Below are 20,622 nucleotides of genomic sequence, written 5' to 3' on the forward strand. Positions count from 1 at the left end.
TGCCCCGCCCGGCGGCGCTCCGTGGGGCCACGCGCGGCAGCTGATGGCCGCGGGCGGACCGGGGCGCCGCGAGGAGATGGCGCCGCCGTCGCCCTACGTGCACAGCATGCCGGCCTGGGTGCTGGAGGACTTCTGCCAGAAGATGGACTGCCTCAGCGACGGCGACTGGATGCGCTTCGGTGAGCGCGGCTCCCCGGCTCCCCCCGCCGCTCTCGGGCCCCGCGCCGCCCCCCTCCCTCACCACCCCGTTCCGCGTCTCCCGGCCTCCGCCGCGTCCGCTCCGCGTCCCCCGCAGAGCCGCCCGGTGCCCGCCGGTAATGACACGATCCCCCCCCGCTGCCGATCCCCGCCGCCGCCCGCGCGGCCCCTCCCGTCCAGCCGCTGCCGTCCGCTGCCACGACGGGAAGGTAACCGGAGCCGAGCGGCGCGCGGCGTGCAGGTGAGGGCGGTCGGGGGACGGTGACGGCGCGCTGAGCAGGCTGAGAGCGGTTTCTTTTTGGGTCTCCGCATAACAAACTTTTTTTTTGAACGTTTGAAAGAATAGAAATAATACCCTGCTTCCAGGAACTGGAATTTCTTCACGTCCACGTAGCTAACGTGTGGCGGTCCCTGCTTTTAAAGCCGAATGAAAGCTTTCTGTGTACGCAGCGCACCGTGCCTGCCCTGCCTGCCCTCGCTCTCTCCCCTTGCTAACAAAGCCGTCCCGTCTCCGCAGCCTCCTACGTGATCACCGACCAGACCGAGCTGCGGAAGATCAAGTGCATGGAGAAGACGGGGATCAGCATCACCCGCGAGCTGATGTGGTGGTGGGGTGTGAGGCTGGCGACCGTGCGGCAGCTGCTGGACCTGCTGCAGGCACTGCAGCTCTACCGGGCGGCTCAGGTCATCCTGGACTGTGAGTAGCTCCTGTGAGCAGCCCGGCTCTGTGCCTGTCCCCGTCTTCGTTGTGCAGGCTGAAGGAACTCTTTGCTGGGAACCTTGTGCTCCAATTGTGAAGTCTCTGCTGATTCTTATTTTCTGCTCATGGTGGGAAGGGGAGAGCTGACCTAGACGAGGGGCTGCCGGTCTGGTCTGTCAGCACAGCTCGTAATGTCTCGTAGGTGCTTCAGGAGCTGCCAGAGTGAGGCTGTGCTGTGCATGAAGGATGGTTCTGTAACACATCCTTGCTTTCCCACAGAGCTGAGTTGTGAATGTGTGAATTTTTCTTATGTCCTCGTTCCCCACTGAAATTCTGCCGTTATACATTAAATGCCAACAAACTCGTGGCAGAGAGACCTATCAGCAGTGAGGCTTGTGCATTCTGCTTTCCTGCACAGTGAGAACGTTCCCCAAAGGAGTGCTTTGCCCACTTCACTGTTCTTGCCTTTGTCCCATTTGCTGTATTTTAGTTACTTTTCTGAGTTGGATGATGATACTTTCAAAATGCTGTATCTAATTAAGGCAAACCATTGCCCTGTAGAAGCTACAGCACTTTTAAATATAACTTGCAGTTTTTCTCTGTTGAAATCAATGTTTAAATGGCAGCCATCCATTTTCATGAGCCAGTGGGTACCTTAGCTCAGCTCTGTTGTGGGACCTGTGGAACCTGGACGACACGCTCATCCTTCCTGCCCTGGGCTGCCCTGGCAAGCTGACAGCAGCCTGTACTCTCCTCTTCACATGTTACCATCCAAAATCCAACTTTCTTGGGAAGGAAGTGTTCGTGTGACTTTTGACGTTCTCCATAGGCAGTTGTGAGAAAGAAAAGTTAGAGGTTTATGTGGGCCAAACTGAGCAGAGAAGTACAATGCAGGTGGACAAGGGTATGGGCAAAGCTGACAGCAGTGCATGCCGACAGGAGATGGAGGTGTGCGGGGCACTGCCTGCACGCAGCTGGGGAGGAGGCTGAGTTCTGCTGTGAGCTGCCCGTGGGCAGGGCTGGCAGCACACACAGCTGGCACCCAGTGACAGGCGTTGCTCATGGAAATTCCCACTGTGTCACAGTTTGCTTGCTGCTGCAGTTCTTTATATAGCACAGCTGGGTTTTTTGTGGGTTCCTGGTGTTAGTGTGAGTTAGAAACTTCATTTTAGGATGGCAAAAAAAAAAAATCTTTAAGGTGGGTGTTCTGAATTTCTGTTGATTAAAAAGAGATATTAACCACAAGCGTGCTTTAAGCAAATTCCATCTCAGTAAATGAAATGCCATTGCCACCCACCCTAGCAGCAGTGCTGCTCCGCAGAGCTGGGTTGTGACAGCCCTTCGTTCAGCAGAACTGCACTGGCTGAACTCAGTCACCCCACTCAGGAGATGGTAACAATGGTAACAGAGCTACAGGAAAGTGAATTTTCATCTGCCCTAACGAGTATGGTAGTAAACCAGTTGTGAAATGTGGCTGTGAGGGTCCAGCTTGAGTAGGTGGGATTGAAAACAACGTGAAGAAACTGGATCTGGAGCTCTCCAACGCAATATGCCCGGCTCCTCGATAATGCTGTTTGTACAGATGCTTTGGAGTAGCTGGTGGCCTCCACGCTGTGGTAACTGTTCTCTTCCATGCCCACTGCGTATCTCACACTGTCCATGGGGATTTCTGGGTGCTGCTGTGTACGTGCTGCAGCTGGCTGCTCCTACAGCTATCGCTGTTCTGCCCGGCCGCAGCGCTCTCAGGCCCGCCTTTGTTTGCAGCCGGCTCACTTTGAGTGTTCCTTAATTCTGTGTGTTCACTGATTTGCTGTAATCCCACCCTGTATGCTGTGTCTTAATCAGAAAAAATCTGCACTCACCTTCTGAGAAACAACACCCCTTTGTTTCTGGTTTCCTTTGTGACAGGGGAGGATCTGTGAAATGAGAGCATTCTGTGCAGGGTGGTGCAAGGAGCTGGAAGTGGGTTTGGTTTTCAGTTCTGTTGGGCACTTCAAAAAGCCACTGTTCCAACTCCTGACAGTTACTATGTTACCCTAACACTGTTCAGCCTGACTTGCAAGACAGGACACCCAGGTGAATGTTTTGCTGGCAGATTACTTGCAGGAGAGTTGTTTCTCTTGTTTCTGCCTTTGAGAATTTCTTGCGCAGCTCTAGTCCCACTTCTGGATATCTGTTGGAACAAACTTTTTCCTGTGTTAGTTCTTTAGTTTCAGCGGTGACCTGTTTGACTGATGTGCAGGAAATTGCAAAATTCATGAAAAACCATGAAAAATAGGTTGAAAGAGGGAAGTGATCCAAATTGTAGAGGCTTCTAGGTCAAAGTACCGGCAGGGGAAGGTCAGCAATTGCAGAACGCAGGGACTGCCGGTTGGAACGGAAGGCCTGCAGGGTGCTTGAACTCAGTGATTACCAAAACCTGTGGTGTTTGTGATCTCACAGCTTAAAGCTGGTGCTTTAACAAAGAAACAGAGCTGATTTTCCGTTCAAACCTGCATTCGTATTGGATGCTGAAGAACAATTACACAAACTCCAGAAGGAAGTCAAAGGAAAAAGCTTGCCCTCCACAGACGTGCTCCCATCTCCGGTCCGAGCTGCACTGACTGGAATTGTCATACCTTGCCTTCTAAGCTTCACTTCTACTGGAAGTGGTTTACAAGGAGCATAGATGAAATTAAAACTCCAGCTTCCTTCTGGCTTCAGACATCCCCAGTGCTTTGTTTGTGCACAGAGAACACAAGCTATTGTCTGATTGCAAATGCAGAGTGCTGTGGCTTTTACTTAAGATGACAAGCTGATAAAACAACACAACAAAAAGCTTATATTGGTACTTGTGCTTATTTTCTTTCATATCAAAAGATTAATTCATATTTTTATAATGTTAAATGTTAATGTTAAATGTAAATGTTAAATATATTGCTGATAAAAGATACTGGATAGAAACAAGAGTACAGAATTATAACCAGGAAAAAGTGGTTAATAGGCACTAGAAAGTTCTTGTGTCATCTCTGGTGGTCATCTGCTGGTCAACTCAGCATTTCCAGGCTCCTCCTCCCCGTCATTTACCTCTCTCACAGACCAGAATTCAGCTGCTTTGTCAGGAGGTTTTGACAGCTCTGTGTAGCAGAGTGTCTTCATATCTTTTTCTTTCCAGTTTGTTCCTGTCCCAGTAGCCTAATCTGATTTTAATATTTCCTTGTAAGATATATGTGCTCTTCAAGTCTGAATTTAAATACCAGCGCTACTGAAACAATTCAACAATAACTGTAAAGCATTCATAATGTTTGTTCTAATGGACAGTCCATTTTCCCAGTGGGGATTACTTTCTGCTAACTGATCTGTCAGGCTTCCTGCTGCACAGTACAGCACGGTACTCCTCTTTCCTTTGATCTCCTTTGCAGGGATATCACCATCCAGCATTACCACCTCTGAAAAAGAAGAGCTGGTAGAGCCACCTAAACAGGAGGACGTATCTTTAACACCCACGGAAAGCAAACACAAGGAGAGAGAAAATGAGATAAGTCTGCTGCCATCGCCAGAGCCTTCACAACCAGGAATATCACCAGCACGTAGTAAGTAAAATAATACAATCTGATTTTCTGTAACAATGAAATGACCGTATGGACAAGAATGCTGAATTTTACTGTAGTGAAAATGAACGCATTCCTGTTCAAAATGGTCCCAATTGAATATTTGCCTTTTACCTAGCATTGCTGTCTCCTGAGCTGTCAATTCCTAGCTTGATCACACAGCCACCCATTCCTCCTTTCGGTACCTGTCCTGGCTGTGAGAGAAGTACTTCTCCCAGGTCTGTGTGAGCACCAGTGCCATGCTAACAGTAGAGCTGTGCGTGCACTTCACGCCCGCAGTCCTTCCCTCCACACAGCATAAATCTGGGCCAATGGAGAGCGGTGCAAGCATCAGCAAGCAGCTTTGCTGGGAGATGGAGCAGAACCATGGTGTGCTGAGGAGAGCATGTGAGCAGCAGTGCAGGCAGAGGCTCTGGAAGCTGTGTGTCCCTGAGCCAGGGCTGGAGGGATCTTCACAGTCATCGCACAGAGGAAGCTGGACAAAAGCTCCATGTCTTTAGGTGGCATTTCACGTTTTGACAGCCATAGGTGGTTAGGCCACCTCACCATCTCAGCAATGGATGCTCATAATGAGTCAGCGGTAGCAATGGCACAAAAAAGAGGTGTATTATCAGTGCTGCTAATTCAATTTCAGATGCTGTTTCTGGAGGAACCTTGTATTCGCTTCCTTCTCCACCACCTCCCCCAAAAGACCTTTTGAAATCATTACAGTCAAATCCTTCTGTCTCATCAAGTGTGCAGGTAAATCCCTTTAGTTCTCATTGATTATAACTGTAAGAATTTGCTTTATGACACTGTGTTTTTCAGTTAAGGTTTATTCTTCAACTTTATGTTTAGACTGAATTTAGCACTAATTACTTAAATTTTGCTTCACTTCTTTTTTTCTTTTCTTTTTTGCCAACGCAAGACCAGTGAGGGATACATTTAACAGTGCTACATGGCTTAGCATGGCTGACATGCCCACGAATAGCAATTAATTTTGAAGGAATTTCCATTATAGATTTTGCAGCAGACTCCAGTATTTCTAATGGGATCGCAGGACAGTGCAGCATAAGCGACTGCCTAGTTGGAATGTCACACTTCTAGTTTAAATTTAAAATGTGGTTCCTGCTGAAAACTGGGCCAGTGCCACATTGAGGTCAGGTTGCCCAGAGCCTTTTCTAGTCAAAAACTGAAAATCTGCCATCCCTCGGAGCCCCATCCCAAGGCTCAGCCATCCTGGGAGCTGCTTTGCTCATGCTCCTGATGATTTCAACACAGTCTTCTGTTATTCCTTATAGTTATGTAGTTATATAGTTATTCCTTATAGCTCTCTTATCTTCAAGACCATCTAGGTGGAACCATCCTGTACTTTTTCAGAGTGTGTTTCCCAGATCCTTGTGTGCACTCTGTTCCCAACCCAGTCCTGCACTGACCTCTTTTTTTTTGTTTAATTTGATTTTTTTTTTCTAAAGATGATTGTGCTTTAAGACTTATAACTCGTCCAAGATGGTGTGGTTCAAGAGTAAAAGCAGGAGGAGAAGGTTGCTACAAAGAACACAGTAATTTCAGAATTTCCTGAGGGGAAGTTAAGGTTTTGTTTTTTCAGGTCTGGAATGAATTAAGGTTGTGAAAGCTGTACAGTTATGTGTAGGCTACAGTGGAACTGTAATAACAAGTGGCATGAGGACTTGTCTGACTGGAAGCAACTATTTTGCAACCACTTCAGAAGTAGCCGTGCAATTCTTAGGAGAAAATAAGAACATTATAGCATGAGAGACACTCCTTTCTGATCCAGTACCATGATATAAGCCTTAGGCACAGAGACTAGTGGGCTTTGTAGCTTAAATTGATGTCACTTTAAATACATATAAGGAATTTTAAAGAAAGTTTACCCTGTTGTTTGGGGAGGATGGAAATGCAGATTAGCTGTTTTCAGGTGTCTTCTACTGTGAAGAATATTTCTATCAGCAAGACAAATCAACACAGGTATTACAAACGGAAACCACACGGAGTGTTTGCACAGCACCTGTCACAATTTCTGTCAACAATCACAACGCTCATTCAGCTCATGGAAAAGAAACGTGATGCCTGAAAGAGATGGAGAAAGCATACAAATGTTCATGAGATTGTTTCTTCTTCCAATGTGTAGCCCTGCAGCTCTTCTACTCCTCAGCAGGAGACGATGACTGATCTCCCCAGTGGGAGCCTTTTGTGGACCCAGAAAGAAGTTACTAATGCCACAGATGGCTTCAGTGACAAGAGCAGAATTTGCGAAGGCACTTTTGCAGATGTCTACAAAGGTCAGAGGCACAACATGGCCTATGTCATCAAAAGACTGAAAGAGGCAAGTGCTCCACTTCTTTTTCTTTGCAGGAGATATTTTATTAGAATCTCTTAAACAGCTGTCATTTAATATTCTGTGGGCAGAGAACAAGAACTGCTATAAAAAAGGAGGAATAAAAGAGAAATTATGTTAGTAAACCTAGATGCAGCAAACACGTATGTGAGCTCTTCCTCACGTGGGTAGTTCAATTCACTGGATTTGTGGGAGTAGCCTGGGGGTAGCTGCCTGCGTGGATAATAGGGTCAGAAATGTCTTCATGCGAGTTCTTGTTCTAATGTGTAGCTGTTGTCTATGACACAATATGGTCACCAGTGAAAACAGCCTGTTTGCTAACGTTGTCATCTAGAGACTAAAAGTGGGAGTGCAGCACATCAGTAATTAGTGTTGAGATTCTATCGCATGTTTTCTTTTTTTTTCTTTCAGACTGAATGCACAAGCCCAAATTCCACCCAAAGATTTTTTCATACAGAAGTACAGATTTGCTTTCGGTGAGCAGTCTGTGTATGCTGCATGCACTGTGCTCCGGGCTGTTCAGTCACACTGATGTGTGCATCCCCCCGGCACCGGCCTGTGCTGGGGACTGGGGTTATGCCCTGAGGAAGCAGCGTACCTGTCTGCCAGAGATGTGCTGTTCCCTGCAAAGCAAGCACTGCCCCGTGCCACTCTTGGACATGGTGAAGGCCTGATGTCTCCTGAAGCTTTGTATCCCTTCTGGCTGCTCAAAACCTGGTTGTGCTATGGCCTTGCCTCTGCTGCTGGTGCAGCTTTCTGTGAACCCACTCAGGGCCATTCTGTGTTTGTGGCTACAGAACAAAACGTCATTCCTGACTCTCTTGAACGTAGGGATTTATTCTGGCTTAAGAATGCATTTTCCTATGTTGCTCTCATTTCATTTGTAAATCATTATTGATTTGTGCCTGCAGGTGTTGTCACGTCAACATTTTGCAGCTGCTGGGTTTCACAGTAGAATCTGAGTTGCACTGTCTGATATATCCATACCTGCCTAATGGATCACTACAGAACAAACTTCAGCATCAAGTAAGTAGATAACCCGAGCCCGTTATTTATCTGTGATTACAAGTCACGTTATTGTATGAAAAACAGAAAGATGTCTTGTAATTCTAAGAAAGAGACAAAAACAGCCCAGATGAGCTGTCTGCAGGTACTACGCTCTTTTTCAGTTTTACTACAGCAAAGCAGATCAGGTCAGTGAAAAGCTTCTGCTTTGCAGCCTTCAGATTTTTCAAGTAATAACTAATCTGCAAAACATACCTATCTATATCGTAATATTTCGTTGGAATTGGGAATGTGGTTCTCATCATTTTCATTCACTCCTACAACATTTTAGAAGGGCTTAAGAGAGAACACTTTGAGGTGTTCAGACCTACTGGAAGAGCATTTACAGAGATATGACAGAAGGAGCAGAAAAGCAATCCATCAAAACCAGACCTGTGCTCTGTGATGGCGTATAATTGATGGCTGTGAATAAGTATGATCTATGCTGTATCCTTATCTCACTGTTGTCACAAGGCAGGCAAAACACACCATGCAGTGTGCAAGAGTAAGTTCCTTCCTGGGCCTAGAAATCCCAAACTCTGCCTTGGACAAAACTTTTGATTTAGGCCAGCTGGCATTTTGCTTATCACAGAATCACAGAATCACAAGGTTGGAAACGACCTGCAAGATCATCTAGTCCAACCCCCCTCCCATTCCTATCAGTACCACAAGCTACTAAACCAGATCTCGAAGCTCCTCATCCAGGCGCCTCTTGAACACTGCCAGGGACGGCGACTCCGCCATGATTGCAGTGGGACCAAAACGGTCTTTAGAATGAAAATGTACTGCTGCTGTGTCGTTTTCATTGTCAAAAGAAGACAAAACGACCCCATTGCTTCTTGCAGGATGATTCTGTTCCACTGGCGTGGGAGACACGGATTAGTATTTCTGTGGGACTCATCCGAGCTGTGGAGTATTTACACAATTTTGGAATTCTTCATGGGAACATCAAGAGGTGAGGGGTTTGGCATTACCTGTACACTAATTCCAGAATTTCTTCAACAAAAGCACCTGAAAGCTTTTATCATGTTGGTATTCATCTGCAATGTCATTCTGCTATCCCTTGTTCTGTAGGATCTTCACCTGATCACCTTTAATTTGTCTCCCTTTTATAAATGATGGAAGTGTTTTCTTCTGAAGCAATGCTTGCAGTGCTTTTAAATCCCCTCTTCCTTTCTCCCTGTCTTCACCCTTTCACTGTTACACAGCAGGTCAAATGCTGGAATTTTTCCTGCTCAGGCCTTGCCTTAACTTGAAAAGTGTAAAATTTCACATCAAGTTGAAGTAATCACTTGACCAGTGTTGTCTTTTACAGCTCAAATGTCTTGTTGGATGAAAACTTTACACCAAAGCTTGGGCATTCAGGTCTGCGACTGTACTCTGCTGATAAAAAGTCCGAATGTACTGTGATGAAAACCAAAGTTCTGCAAGCTTCTCTTACTTATCTGCCAGAAGATTTTGTCAGGCATGGGCAGTTATCAGAAAAAGTTGACGTATTTGGCTGTGGTGTGGTAGGTTGCCTTCTTCCATCTTCTGTTGCGGTTGTTGATGTTTGTAGACAGGAAAATGGATGTATGAGCGCATTCCCCACGTAGCTGTTTTTTCCTGCAACTTCATTCCCAATTGCTAACTGTATAACGAGCTGAGATTCTGTTTCTAATTACCTTCATGTTCCAAATCTACTTCAGTTTGTGGCAAAGTGATGTGCATCTTATGAACAACGAAATGGCAGAATGTAGCAAAAGACGTATTACTGTTGGTAGGTTGAGAAAGAGAGTAGCAGAAAGTTTTCTGTTTGGTTCTCACAGTTGTGACAGACTGGCCCCATCCACTGCTACAAACATCTGTCAGTTTGGAAGTTCAGCTGAGATAAGAGTTCAAAACGTCACTTGTCTCAAAAGTTTCCATTTTAACAGGAAGTTTCTCTGTTTGGTGTCATTTCCTATATAAATTTATACTGACAGTCTTCTTTTTGAACTTAATTTGTTTTTTTATTATCTGTTGTACCTAACTATAAAATCTGGACTTGACTCTGGAGGTAGATTTAAGCTGTCATAAATACTGCCCAAATTTGGCACCGTTAAGTGTTAAAATAAAAATGAAATCTAAAATGCCCTGACAGTTCAACAGTTCAATATTCCTTTACATACAGACATTTAAAGACAGAGTTTATTGTCAACAAATTGTTTTATCTGTCAAATAAACTTTCTAGGTCTTAGCAGAGATACTGACAGGGATAAAGGCACTGGATGAAGGAAGGAGCCCTGTTTATCTGGTAAGGAAAAGCAGACATAGTGAACACTGACACGAGTGAATGGGGTTGCTGTCATAAGGTGAATTTACATGTTATAGAAGCGCAGTTTGCTTTACACATTTTGCAGAAGAGATTTTCTAGAAATTCTGACGTGGTTCCATTAACACCAACAGTTCATCACCTTTAGACATGAGGAGAGTACGTATTCCCATTTCACACAGCAGACTCATGAGCACTGGCCTTGCTGATGTTAGGAGATGCTGCAGCAGGACTGGCTTTAAGCTCGTTCTTATTTTCACACTTTGTGCTGAAATGCTGCTGCAGGCTTGTTTGTGCCAGGAAGGTGTGTGACGAGTCACACGGGGGGAATCTGGGTGGGCTCTGACTGCAGTTGCTCATTACCATGTTTATCAGGCATTTAGTATTAATTGGTGTCTGGAATTTGGATCCTGGCCAATTTGTCCAGGCTGTCATTAAAACTACGCAGACTGCTTTCACAAGCAGCCAGAACTGCCCAGGCTCACTTGATACCATTAACACCATCTTCATAAAAACAGACTCCACCTATAATCCTTCTGTGCAATGCACTCCTTCTGGTTTGCCGTGTTGTTGAAGCCTTTAAGAGGAAGATGGTAGTTTTCATACGTATAATTTCCAAACCGTTCAGCAACGTCCAAACAGCTTCAAGAAACAAAAGATCCTGAGTTTGTGATTTCTTTTAATAAATATTTTTAAAAGTTCTGTGCAAAAATGCTGCTATGTGCAGTGTTGACGATTTTTCATTCCTTTAGGTGGATATAAGCATAGAGCAGCTGGGTTTGCTTTAGGCAACGCAAAGAAAATCTTTGGCCATTCCTTTACTGTGAAAGCAACATTTCTGTGACTTTACAAAGGGAGATCAGTTACTGTTTTTAAATCTGTAAGGCAGCTGTTAAGGAGCAGTAATAACAAGTACATGGGAAGACTTCTCAGTGATTTAGATGGAATTAAACATTGCTATTAATTTTGTCTTCACCTAATGTACCTTTCTCCTTTGAGTAGAAAGACATGATTGCTGATGAAATCCAAATAGCAAAAGAAAACTCACGCTCCAAAGCCAAGAATTTGGAAAAGCTAGCTGCCAAGGAAATATGCTGTAAATACCTGGACAAGAAAGCAGGACATTTGCTGGAAGAGGTTGCTATTGATTTTGCCTCAGCCATCTGCCTTTGTCTGAGAAAGAAGAGTTCTAACATAGCAGAGGTAATATTTTAACAATCTGATTTTGAGAATTTCGCCTTCATGACAGCAAGGTCTAGAGCTACAACTTTTGTGCCCCAACTTTTTTGGGCTGTCGGTAATGTGTGTAACAAGGGGTACAGGGATTATTCTGCATTCACAGATTTTGTTGTTTTAAAACAGGTGCTTGAAATTATGGAAACAGCTGAAAATAAATTGAGAGAGCATTACATCTGTGGAGGCAGCACTCCTGGGTTTTCCATGAATACTCCAGAAGAAACCGATGATGAGACAACCAACCTCAGCATGGATGCCCCTTCTGCAGGGCAGAATAAAGAGGACAGCACGCAGCCGGTGCTCCTGGCCAGTGGTGGTCAGTGCACACCTTCAGTAGGAGTCGTGCCACCGGACGCTCACTGTTTGCAGATGTCACGGATCCCTTGTGAATCGGATGAATCGATGAGTTTCATCTGGAATCCTGAACAGAAATCTGCAGATGAGCTATTCAGCAACAGCTGTGACAATTCAGAAAACACTGCGAGCTCTGACTGCAGGATAAAGGAGAAAACAAAAGCAAATGGACTCCGGGAAAGAAACGTAGTATGCATCAGAAGTGACGACAACTTGGAAATGGCTGCTACTGCACAAAGCACATTTCAGTCGAAAAACGCAGACCTTGACTCTGCGTGTTCATCCCAAGGTAAATGTAGATAAGGCTGAGGTGTGGGTGCAGAACGTTCTGGTGTGCGATGGTTCGGGTGCTGTGGCAGAAGTGTCCGTGCTTCTCTTCTAACCCAAGTCTTCACAACAGTTTGGGCTCTTATTCCTTGCTTAGGATTTTACCAGTGAATCTACAGAATGTTCTGTTTCCTTTCTGTCAGTTTTTCTAAACCAGATTTTTAATTTAAAATTGCTGTCTGTGCCTTAGATGCAGATAGATTTTTTTTCTCAGTCTTTGGAATTTTTTGTTTTTCAGCGTTAGCCAGAGAGGCATCCTGGAAAATAAAAATAAATGACCAAAAAAAGAAGCTAATGGAAAATATTTTGCTGTATGAAGAAGACAAATTAAGCAGTTCTGAACTTTTTGATTCTTAAACCAGATGGACTTATTAGCTGTGACCAACGTACAAGAAGAAACAAGGACAGATTCTTCATTAGAATCATTAGAATCTTCATTAGAAATAGATGGTAAAAGTATACCTCTCCTTGAAGTCTGAGTAGCAGATTTGGATCAGAAACATTATCCTTCTCTGAAGAAAAGTGATGGCGCTGAGAAGAAATAGAAAATATCTTTCCTAAAACAGGCTGAGGCTCAGCGCAGCTCTGCCAACAGAAATGCCTTCTTTCTTCTCATCTGCATTATAAAAAGAATTAAGGTCCTTTTCTTGTGTATTTCAAAAAGTATCTGCAGGTAATAGGTGTCTTATTAAAATACCACAGTCCTAGAAGTTACAGAGCAACCACTGATCCACAATTAGTTAGCAATGCCCTTTATTGTCATTGCATGCTATATGTGCAGACAAATCTTTGATTGAAGAAGGTTTCAGTTTTCAAATGATCTGTATCATACACTCTTTGCCTGTATACCCAAGAACACTGTGTTAGCAGAGAAGGGAATTTCTATGCAAGTTCTCAGACATATTCTCTATGGTTGATCTCAATTTGAATTGCACTGAAAATAGCAGTAAGTAAATAACTGAAGACATGTTGATCTGCTCTGTGGGCTGCTGTACCAGCTGTACGTGTTATGTCATGGAGGTCTAAGCAAGTTTCGCTGTCAGGAGCTATAGGACAGCAGTTACACTTCATAGGGTGTCTCCGAAAGTTGTTTTTCTTCCCAAGTGTCCTTTAAACATTGTTAAGGCTTCTTGTTGTGTTTCATGTGGTGGCTACTATACATTTTGGGCTTTAATTTAAAGTGTCCTCAATTTTATCATCAGTCAGTTTAAATTTGATTAATTGTATTTATTTTGGCAAAGGGTAAAACAATGACAGATGAGCCTCACAAAGCCAGCTGTGTTATTCTTTCCTTTGTTCCGTGTTAGTCTTAAACATATTCTGAGGTATGGAACCTTACCAGATGTTTATTAAGAGCGGCATAACACAGCTAATATTCTGCATAGTCTTACAGTAACTATACTCTTATGTCAGCTATTTGATACTATGTTTTAATCTCAACGTTTCAAATTTATACTTTATTAATAAACTCGAGAATAAAAAATGGAAGAAGCTCTGTCTATACCCAGCTTTCTCACGACTCATAGCACAGCAAATCTCCTTTCTGCAGCTTTCTGAAGCATTGCATGTGTGTTCATGAGCAAGCACCCAGCACCTCCCCGCACTCAGCCATCAGCGACTGTAGCAGCGGTGTAAAACGCGCATCCTCGCTCACTGCTAAGCAGTGTTTTTTTCTCTCAGTGATTTCTGGGATGGGTTCCGGTGCCGCTCCGTACCCGCTTGCTGCTGTCTGTTGAACGACACCGCAAGAGGGAGAGCGGCCGAGAGGCACGGCACGGCACGGCACCGCCCCGCAGAGCTGCGGGAGACAACGAGAGCCGCCTGCCCGCAAAGCTCCATGGCGCTGCGGGGCGCCTCGGTACCGGCGGCCCCGGGGGCGCGGCGCGTACCCTCACACCTCAGGTCAATGAACGCCGTTCGCGTTTCGCGCGCTGTTCCGCATGACGGCCCGCCCCGAGGCGCTCCCCGCACGTCAGACAGGTACCTCTGTTCTTTGCAGCCTGCTGCAGCGCTCCCCGCGGTCCCACAGCTCCTCCGGGTCCCGAGCACAGAGCCGGCCGGCCCGCCCGCCGCTCCCCGCCCCGTTCCCGCGGAGCATCGCCAAGGCGGCCCGAGCGGAGCGAGCGGCGCGGCGGTCTTTCTTCCCGCCCTCCTCGGAGCGAGTTCAGCCAATCGGTGGCAGGAGCAGTTCCGGGCCACCCAATGGGTGCAGCGGCCCGCCGAAGGTCCCGCCCACCGGGCCGTCTCCTCAGGACTCGGCTCGGTCGCGCTCTCCGTTTTGAGGCCGGCCGCACGCGGCGTGCCGTGCGCTTTGGTCTGCGGCAGGCTTTCTGTACCTCCTATACGGGAAGGTACGTGCGTCTGAGAGCGCAGAGCTTTAGGCACGGCTTTCTAAAAAGCTTCCCCTGTCCCGTCAGGGGCAGAACCGCGGCACTGCGGGGCTCTCCGTGTGATAGCCGGGAAACGGCCGTCACGGGCTGGGGAAGCTCTGCTCGGCATGAAGCTGGTGTAAAAGCACCTCATTGCAACAGAACGGCTTCCTTTTTTGCAGCAAGTTTGGGTTTGCTGTTGGCCAACTTATTGCTCCAGGCTGTACAGGTCACCTCGAACGGCTGGGGTGCCGTGCTGTGTTTTATTCCAGGCGGCAGAGCGCACCAGACCTGCTTCAGCTTGTGAGGCTGTGCGTTACTGGGCTCTGCCACCCTCCTGAGGTCGATCCTGTATTTGCAATACAGAAAGTACTGTGTTTAGATCGCTGGGGAAAAGGTTGTGATTTTTTGCTCTTTTTGGGGGCTGCTAGTGGTGGCTTGTTTGGTTTTCTTCGTTTTTGTTTGGAGCAGCCTTAGAAAAATGCTGCCCACTTAGCTGGATAACACAGCGCAATAGCCTTGCCTCGATTCTGATTCTGTAGACTAACCAACCCATGCTTTTTTCCTCTACAATCCTCTACAGTTCTGTCAAAGCTCTAGGAACAGACCCTAACTGCAGAGTTTCTTTTTCAGGGAAGGATTTATGTGGTGTCTCTGGCCAGGAGTTTCCTCACTGTGCTGTTGGGAAACGTATTGATTGACTGCTTTCATGGAACATGCTGGGAAAACATTAAATATTTTTCAGAGAGAATACCAGTAGTAGAACTAAGGATTGCCAATGTGGCTTCAGTGCTCTGACTCTTCCCTTTCATAACACTTCTGCAGGTTGTGTACGTGAGGAGTCCATGTCAGCACTCTCAAACAGGACTAACTGTGCACTGCAGACAAGATGGCACATCTGAGAAACCTACTGTCCCTACGTTTTGCTCTTCTACAGGCAGCCATTAGGCACGTGCATGACTTGTGGAGCTGTACAGCAAATGCTGGTAAGATCTGTACCTGGAGATTTGATCTATAATGGGCGGGAAAGCCATTACACTATTTCTTCTGATTGTGGTACCAGAATGATATGGCTATTTGAATTGGTGCTAAGCATTCTAAGTATATTTGCTTTCTAGTTGTCTTAGAAATACTTACTCCTTTTTAATTAGTTTTCCCCTTTGCTTGTACATCTTGTTTGGCTTCTGGTGGTATAACACAAGGTACTGCCAGTGGAATCGAAGGAATCGGTTCACCTGGGTGATAAATTCTGCCAGGAAAAGAGCACATGCCTAAGAACTGAGCCTTGCAGCTGTGTTTACCTTTATCACGGTAGCCTATCCTGGGGTACTTTACAAAACGTCTTCAGGGCACTGACTAGAAAATCATGGATTCACAAATCTCTATGTGGGCATTCATGTTGGCATTTCTAAGACATAATTGTTTGTGTACAGAAACGAACGTGTGCCACAGTGGAGCACAGTGGTGTATGCACTTGTAGCATGAAAATATACCTTGTTTTTCTGATATCTAGCACTAGGACAGGTATGATTCTGAATCCGAGTAAATTAACTGGAAAATTGATTTTAACTGGAAGAGACATTGGGTGTTTTCCTTGATAATATCCATGTTAACACATCCCTTGAGAATTAAGCAAATTTGGTGACTGAAAATTGATTCCATGTACATCTAGTTTGCACAGTTCATTACGTGAGCCTTCTAGTTTGAGATACTCCTAAAAATAAGAAACGTCGCAGTTTCAGCATAAGCTTTATTCTCTGTTACAGATGTCTGTAGAAGCATAAGATGGACTTTCCATCAGTCGCAGAAAGGATTCATACAGCTTTCAAATACATCGTTTAAAATAATCACAGTAGATACTAAAGAAGGAAATAAGATAAGCCTACATGTCAGCCTGTGATTCACATTGCCCTTTGAAGTTTTGCTTGTAGATTCTTGTCTTTTTCTTAGAGCAAACTACTCAAGTTCATGTCCTCCTTTCTTCTTAGAGATGTAAATTCAGTTCATTTTAAAGTAAAACTCAAACCAGGCCATCTAGTGCTGTGGGTGTCCTTCAGTTCGCTTCAGTCTTTTGTCGGAGTTTCTAAAAAGGCAAAAGATAGGTAGGTTAGTTTGAAAATCTTCATATTTTTTCTGAAAATCCTGTTTTGCCAATCTGTCCAGAAGTGCCTCAAGCACCCAAATGAAGAAAGATAAAGCTTTCAGGCAGTAATGTTCTTCTGGGGCATGCATGCATAAAATTGTCTTATTTGTGTAATGGCCATAGAAAGGGCCCCACAAAAGGAATTCAGAGTGTAGAGAGAAGTGCTGAGGGCAATTCTAGGGATCCTGAAAAGCTGGGTGAAAGAAGAAGCCTGAGGTGACTGGAATGCATAATAGAGTTTTGAAGCCTGACAAAACCCTTAAAAGATTTGGAAAGGACAGCTTAATATAGTTGAGTGCAAATAAAGAATGAAGGGCAGTAAAGGTAAAAACAAAACTAAAAAACAAAACAAAAAGAAGCAACCAGTTGGTGGTGAGAGTTAGTACTCAGAACGTTATTAGTGAGTCATCTAGAATGCTCTTATTTACTCTGCTGTCATTCTTTGAAGTTAAACTAGTGTTTTCTGAACATCAAGCACTTCACTTGCTCTCTTAGTGGCAGCTTAGCTACTTAGCCCAGTCATTTCTGAAATGCTGTTCTGACTGTTTCACATGACAAATGTGAAATGTGGCTTTTGTTTTTTGTTTGAGTTTCTGCATTTATGTCTTGTTTGAAATTACCTTTAGCATCCTCTTCAAGAATGTCCTGTAGCATCTTCTCCAATGCTTGTCCATATTCTTGATATTCTTTTTCTGTTATCTTGACACCAATTTCAAAAGGAATGTTAAACTATAAAAACATTAAAGGAGTTTAACAGATGATCTTTGGACAAGGCACTACAGGTTAATTCTGCGTTAGGCGTGACAACAAGCAAGAGGTGGCAAAATGATGTGCATTCATTTAATAGTGCTGAGACATGCAATGATCATCTGATAAACGTAGCACAGGGCTGCTGCAGACCGAACCGCCTGATAAAGCGGAGGAGAGGAAACTACAGGGAACTTGCATTATTAATGTTAGTTCTGAAATGCAAGTCCTTAACAGGAGATCACGATCTGCCTTTGTGCAGATACTTTTGAATTACTTCATGCTGTCAATGCTGGCAGTTTTCATGTGTCTTTTTCTACGTGCCCTTCAAGTTAAATGACTGTGGCTTTCATTGGTACATCTCCTGTGGCAGGAATTGTATTCCTGCTCCAACAAAATCATTTGAACTTGTATGTGAGCAGGAATGAAAAATACGCACCTTGATATCAACACTGTTATTGTCATCTTCCCCCTCTGCTTTGTCTGTATCCCAAAAGCTTTCTGTGCCTCGGCGATGTAATCTTGCTGTTGGTTTTCTTGTATCCTTTTGTTGCTAGAAAGCAAGCAAAATAGCACCTGTATAAAACTCCCATAATCAAATTGGTCTGTAGCAGGGAAAATAGAATTCATAATTAACGCAGATGCAGCAAATTAATTAGAGCCGTCGTTGGCTTCTTTTAAAGTTATGATTAGTTGAAGCTATCAGTGACTTCTTTTAAAGTTGTGTGGACGTGTAGGTATACAATAACTTACTGCTATTCTGCATCCACTTTGTCAGCAGTTTGTTTAATGGTTCCTTATGGATCAGCCACCTTCCAATTCATTTTCAAAGTGTAGTTAACAATTTATTTAAACAGCTGCATTTGTTTGTGGGTTTTTTTTGTTCAGTTGGTTGGTTTGTTTCTAAGGTTAGTAGTTATGTTTGCTCATGTGAATGGTTTGTTACAGTAATCCTCTGGAATCCCTCCTTCCTCTTCCAGAAACATTATCTTCCAAACTTCTGAACACTGTAAAGAATTTGGCTTTAAGGAATTATAGAGGAAGACAACTTCAAAAAAGCATTATTCTGAATTTTTACCTGTATGTTTTTATATGCGGGGCTTAAAAAACTAGAGCCAGCCAGAGCAGTCTCTGTCCCGAGGATGCTGAGAAGGAGAATTCCTAGCAGAACAACTCTGAGAAGCATGATCGTCTTCACGAGGCGGTGCTTTATTTCTCCTGATTTGAATGTTGTGCAATTGTTTCTAAAAACGGATATAGAAAGAAGGCACACTTGTTGCATGCAAAAAGGCAATATATTCTGTCAAAAGAGAGTATTACTTACTGTGTTCTCTTCTGTAACTGAGATGTTATAACTGGAGCAGACAGGTTAGCAGAGAGAAATTATGGAGGAAAACTGGCGAAAGCTTAGAAATGCTCTGAAACTTCACCGGTTCCCTTTGTTGCTTCACCAAACTGCTGCGTTCTGAAGCACCTTATATAGGAAGCGGGCTATTTGTTCTGTGCTGTGCTATTTCTGGAAATGCAGCCTGACGTGTGTCCAAATCCCTTGGAAACACGGGGTGCCTGTAAGACAGCGGCCGACAAAACCGTGAAAACGGCACACATCTGTTGCTGAGTTCCTTTCTGTGTGTAATGAAGTTGTGCAGGGAATTGTGTGCTTCTCATCTCCTTTTTCTGCCGTGGCGTTATCATCGTTCCTTCTAAAACCAGTAGCCGTAATGGCCATTTGTTGGAAAGGAAAGTCCTGAGCCCTTTTACTGTTACCTGGTGCAGCATAGCAGAAAAGAAGCAGAACTGCATTCCTGGCCTGCAGTAACAGCCACGTCTCTTGTTTTTGCCCCAAGTGTGCTTCCTCTCATCTACATTCTCTCCTGGGTTCTATCAGATTTCGTTGTCCTTTGTAGAAGGACTGAAAGCAAAGTTGTTTCCTAGAAACATCATTTCTGTTACTTTGAAAATGAAATACTGCACTTTGAAGATGTCACTGAACAGCTGTAGCAATGTCTGAGGCTCTAGAAAACATCCCGTGAGGATCTTCTTCAAACCTGAGGAACAGTAGGAATGAAGTAGGAGCACACTGTAAAGGATGACAAACTTACACCGTCTGTTGCCTGTGTTCTAACTGGACTTGAATGATGTGGCTGATCTGTGGGATTTATTCCATGCTACAGATCACAAACCTTCAGTGGTAGGATGGAGGAAGGCACGGGAAATGTGTGAGATGGGAAGATGAGAAGGAATTTTAATTGAGTCAGATTTGCTGTTGGAAAAACGTAACTCAGAGCATCGCTACACGGAGCACCCATCCTAACTGCTCTGCCAGGGAAGACAGTCTCTTTAGCACATCTGCAGGTTTTGAGACTATTTTTTTTCTGGGGATGCAGTTCCACGTTGTTCTCTTTCGCAGATTCCGTGTCTCATGTTACTGCTTCCTACCTGATTATTTCAAATCAGATTTGGGGAGTGATCCAATTATTAAAAGAAAATCATTTCTGAAACATGTCTGTGGTATCAGCTGGCTTGGTAGCACCAAGAAAGCTGGTTAGCTGCGGTAGGGCAGCTGAGAACAAACAGAGGCAATGGATGAAAGTTAGGTTCTGCAACAAAGTTAGGTTAAAAAGTTCTTGTAAAGTTAGATCTCCATCTTGACTTTTGTCTGAGAGCCTGCTGGCAGAGAACACCAAGGAGCACAAAGGAAGTAGGCAGTGATGAACCACTGGAGAGCTTCTGGCTCCTAACAGAATTATTCTAACAGAAGCCCCTTGCATTTTCATGGCATACTCTGGATTCTGGCCAGACTGGGCATTCATTAGCTCTTACAAAGCTATACACAAATATCATACATGAGAGCCACACTAAGGCACCTGTCAAGGTAGACTACAGAAATTCCCCATAAGCCCCTGTGAAAGATTACCAAATACAGTATACCAGGCTTTAACCAATAAGACTTTATTTTGTTGCCTAAACAAAAACCTGAGGTACAATATAGAATTGTGGCTAAAAAAAAAAAAGAGTCTGCAAATCGTATTTTTCAGTTGTTGATGTTCATTAAATAAACAAGTTTGAGATTACTGTAAAGCAAAATATATATGCATTCTGCTACTCTTTCATCTTTGGGAACGCATGCAGGTTTTCATGTATCTGAGCACATTACTTCCAGGGAAACCCAAGCACCATTTCAGCACTACCAGAATGTTGTCTCCTGCTAACCCCACCAGCCTGCCCCGTCACTTGAAATAGTTTTGGCCTTTGAGTGGCAGAGCATCTGCCCCTTACACTG

General features: G+C 44.4%; 2 protein-coding genes across 2 annotated transcripts; one reads left to right on the forward strand and one right to left on the reverse strand.

Moving 5' to 3' along the window:
- Positions 1-43: 43 nt before the first annotated feature.
- IRAK2 (interleukin 1 receptor associated kinase 2) lies at positions 44-12,437 on the forward strand (the record flags this gene model as incomplete). Its single annotated transcript, XM_079540590.1, has 13 exons — positions 44-179; positions 716-895; positions 4,300-4,470; positions 5,123-5,229; positions 6,620-6,814; positions 7,238-7,302; positions 7,738-7,852; positions 8,716-8,825; positions 9,186-9,381; positions 10,083-10,145; positions 11,166-11,366; positions 11,526-12,042; positions 12,319-12,437. 13 exons carry the CDS (start codon positions 44-46, stop codon positions 12,435-12,437), a joined length of 2,175 nt encoding a protein of 724 aa, XP_079396716.1.
- A 3,145-nt stretch (positions 12,438-15,582) lies between these two features.
- GHRL (ghrelin and obestatin prepropeptide) lies at positions 15,583-18,525 on the reverse strand (the record flags this gene model as incomplete). Its single annotated transcript, XM_079540306.1, has 4 exons — positions 15,583-15,698; positions 17,213-17,321; positions 17,779-17,892; positions 18,418-18,525. 4 exons carry the CDS (start codon positions 18,523-18,525, stop codon positions 15,583-15,585), a joined length of 447 nt encoding a protein of 148 aa, XP_079396432.1.
- Positions 18,526-20,622: the final 2,097 nt, after the last annotated feature.

This window comes from Tetrao urogallus, assembly GCF_951394365.1.
Source record: "Tetrao urogallus genome assembly, chromosome: 10".
Lineage (NCBI taxonomy): Eukaryota > Metazoa > Chordata > Aves > Galliformes > Phasianidae > Tetrao > Tetrao urogallus.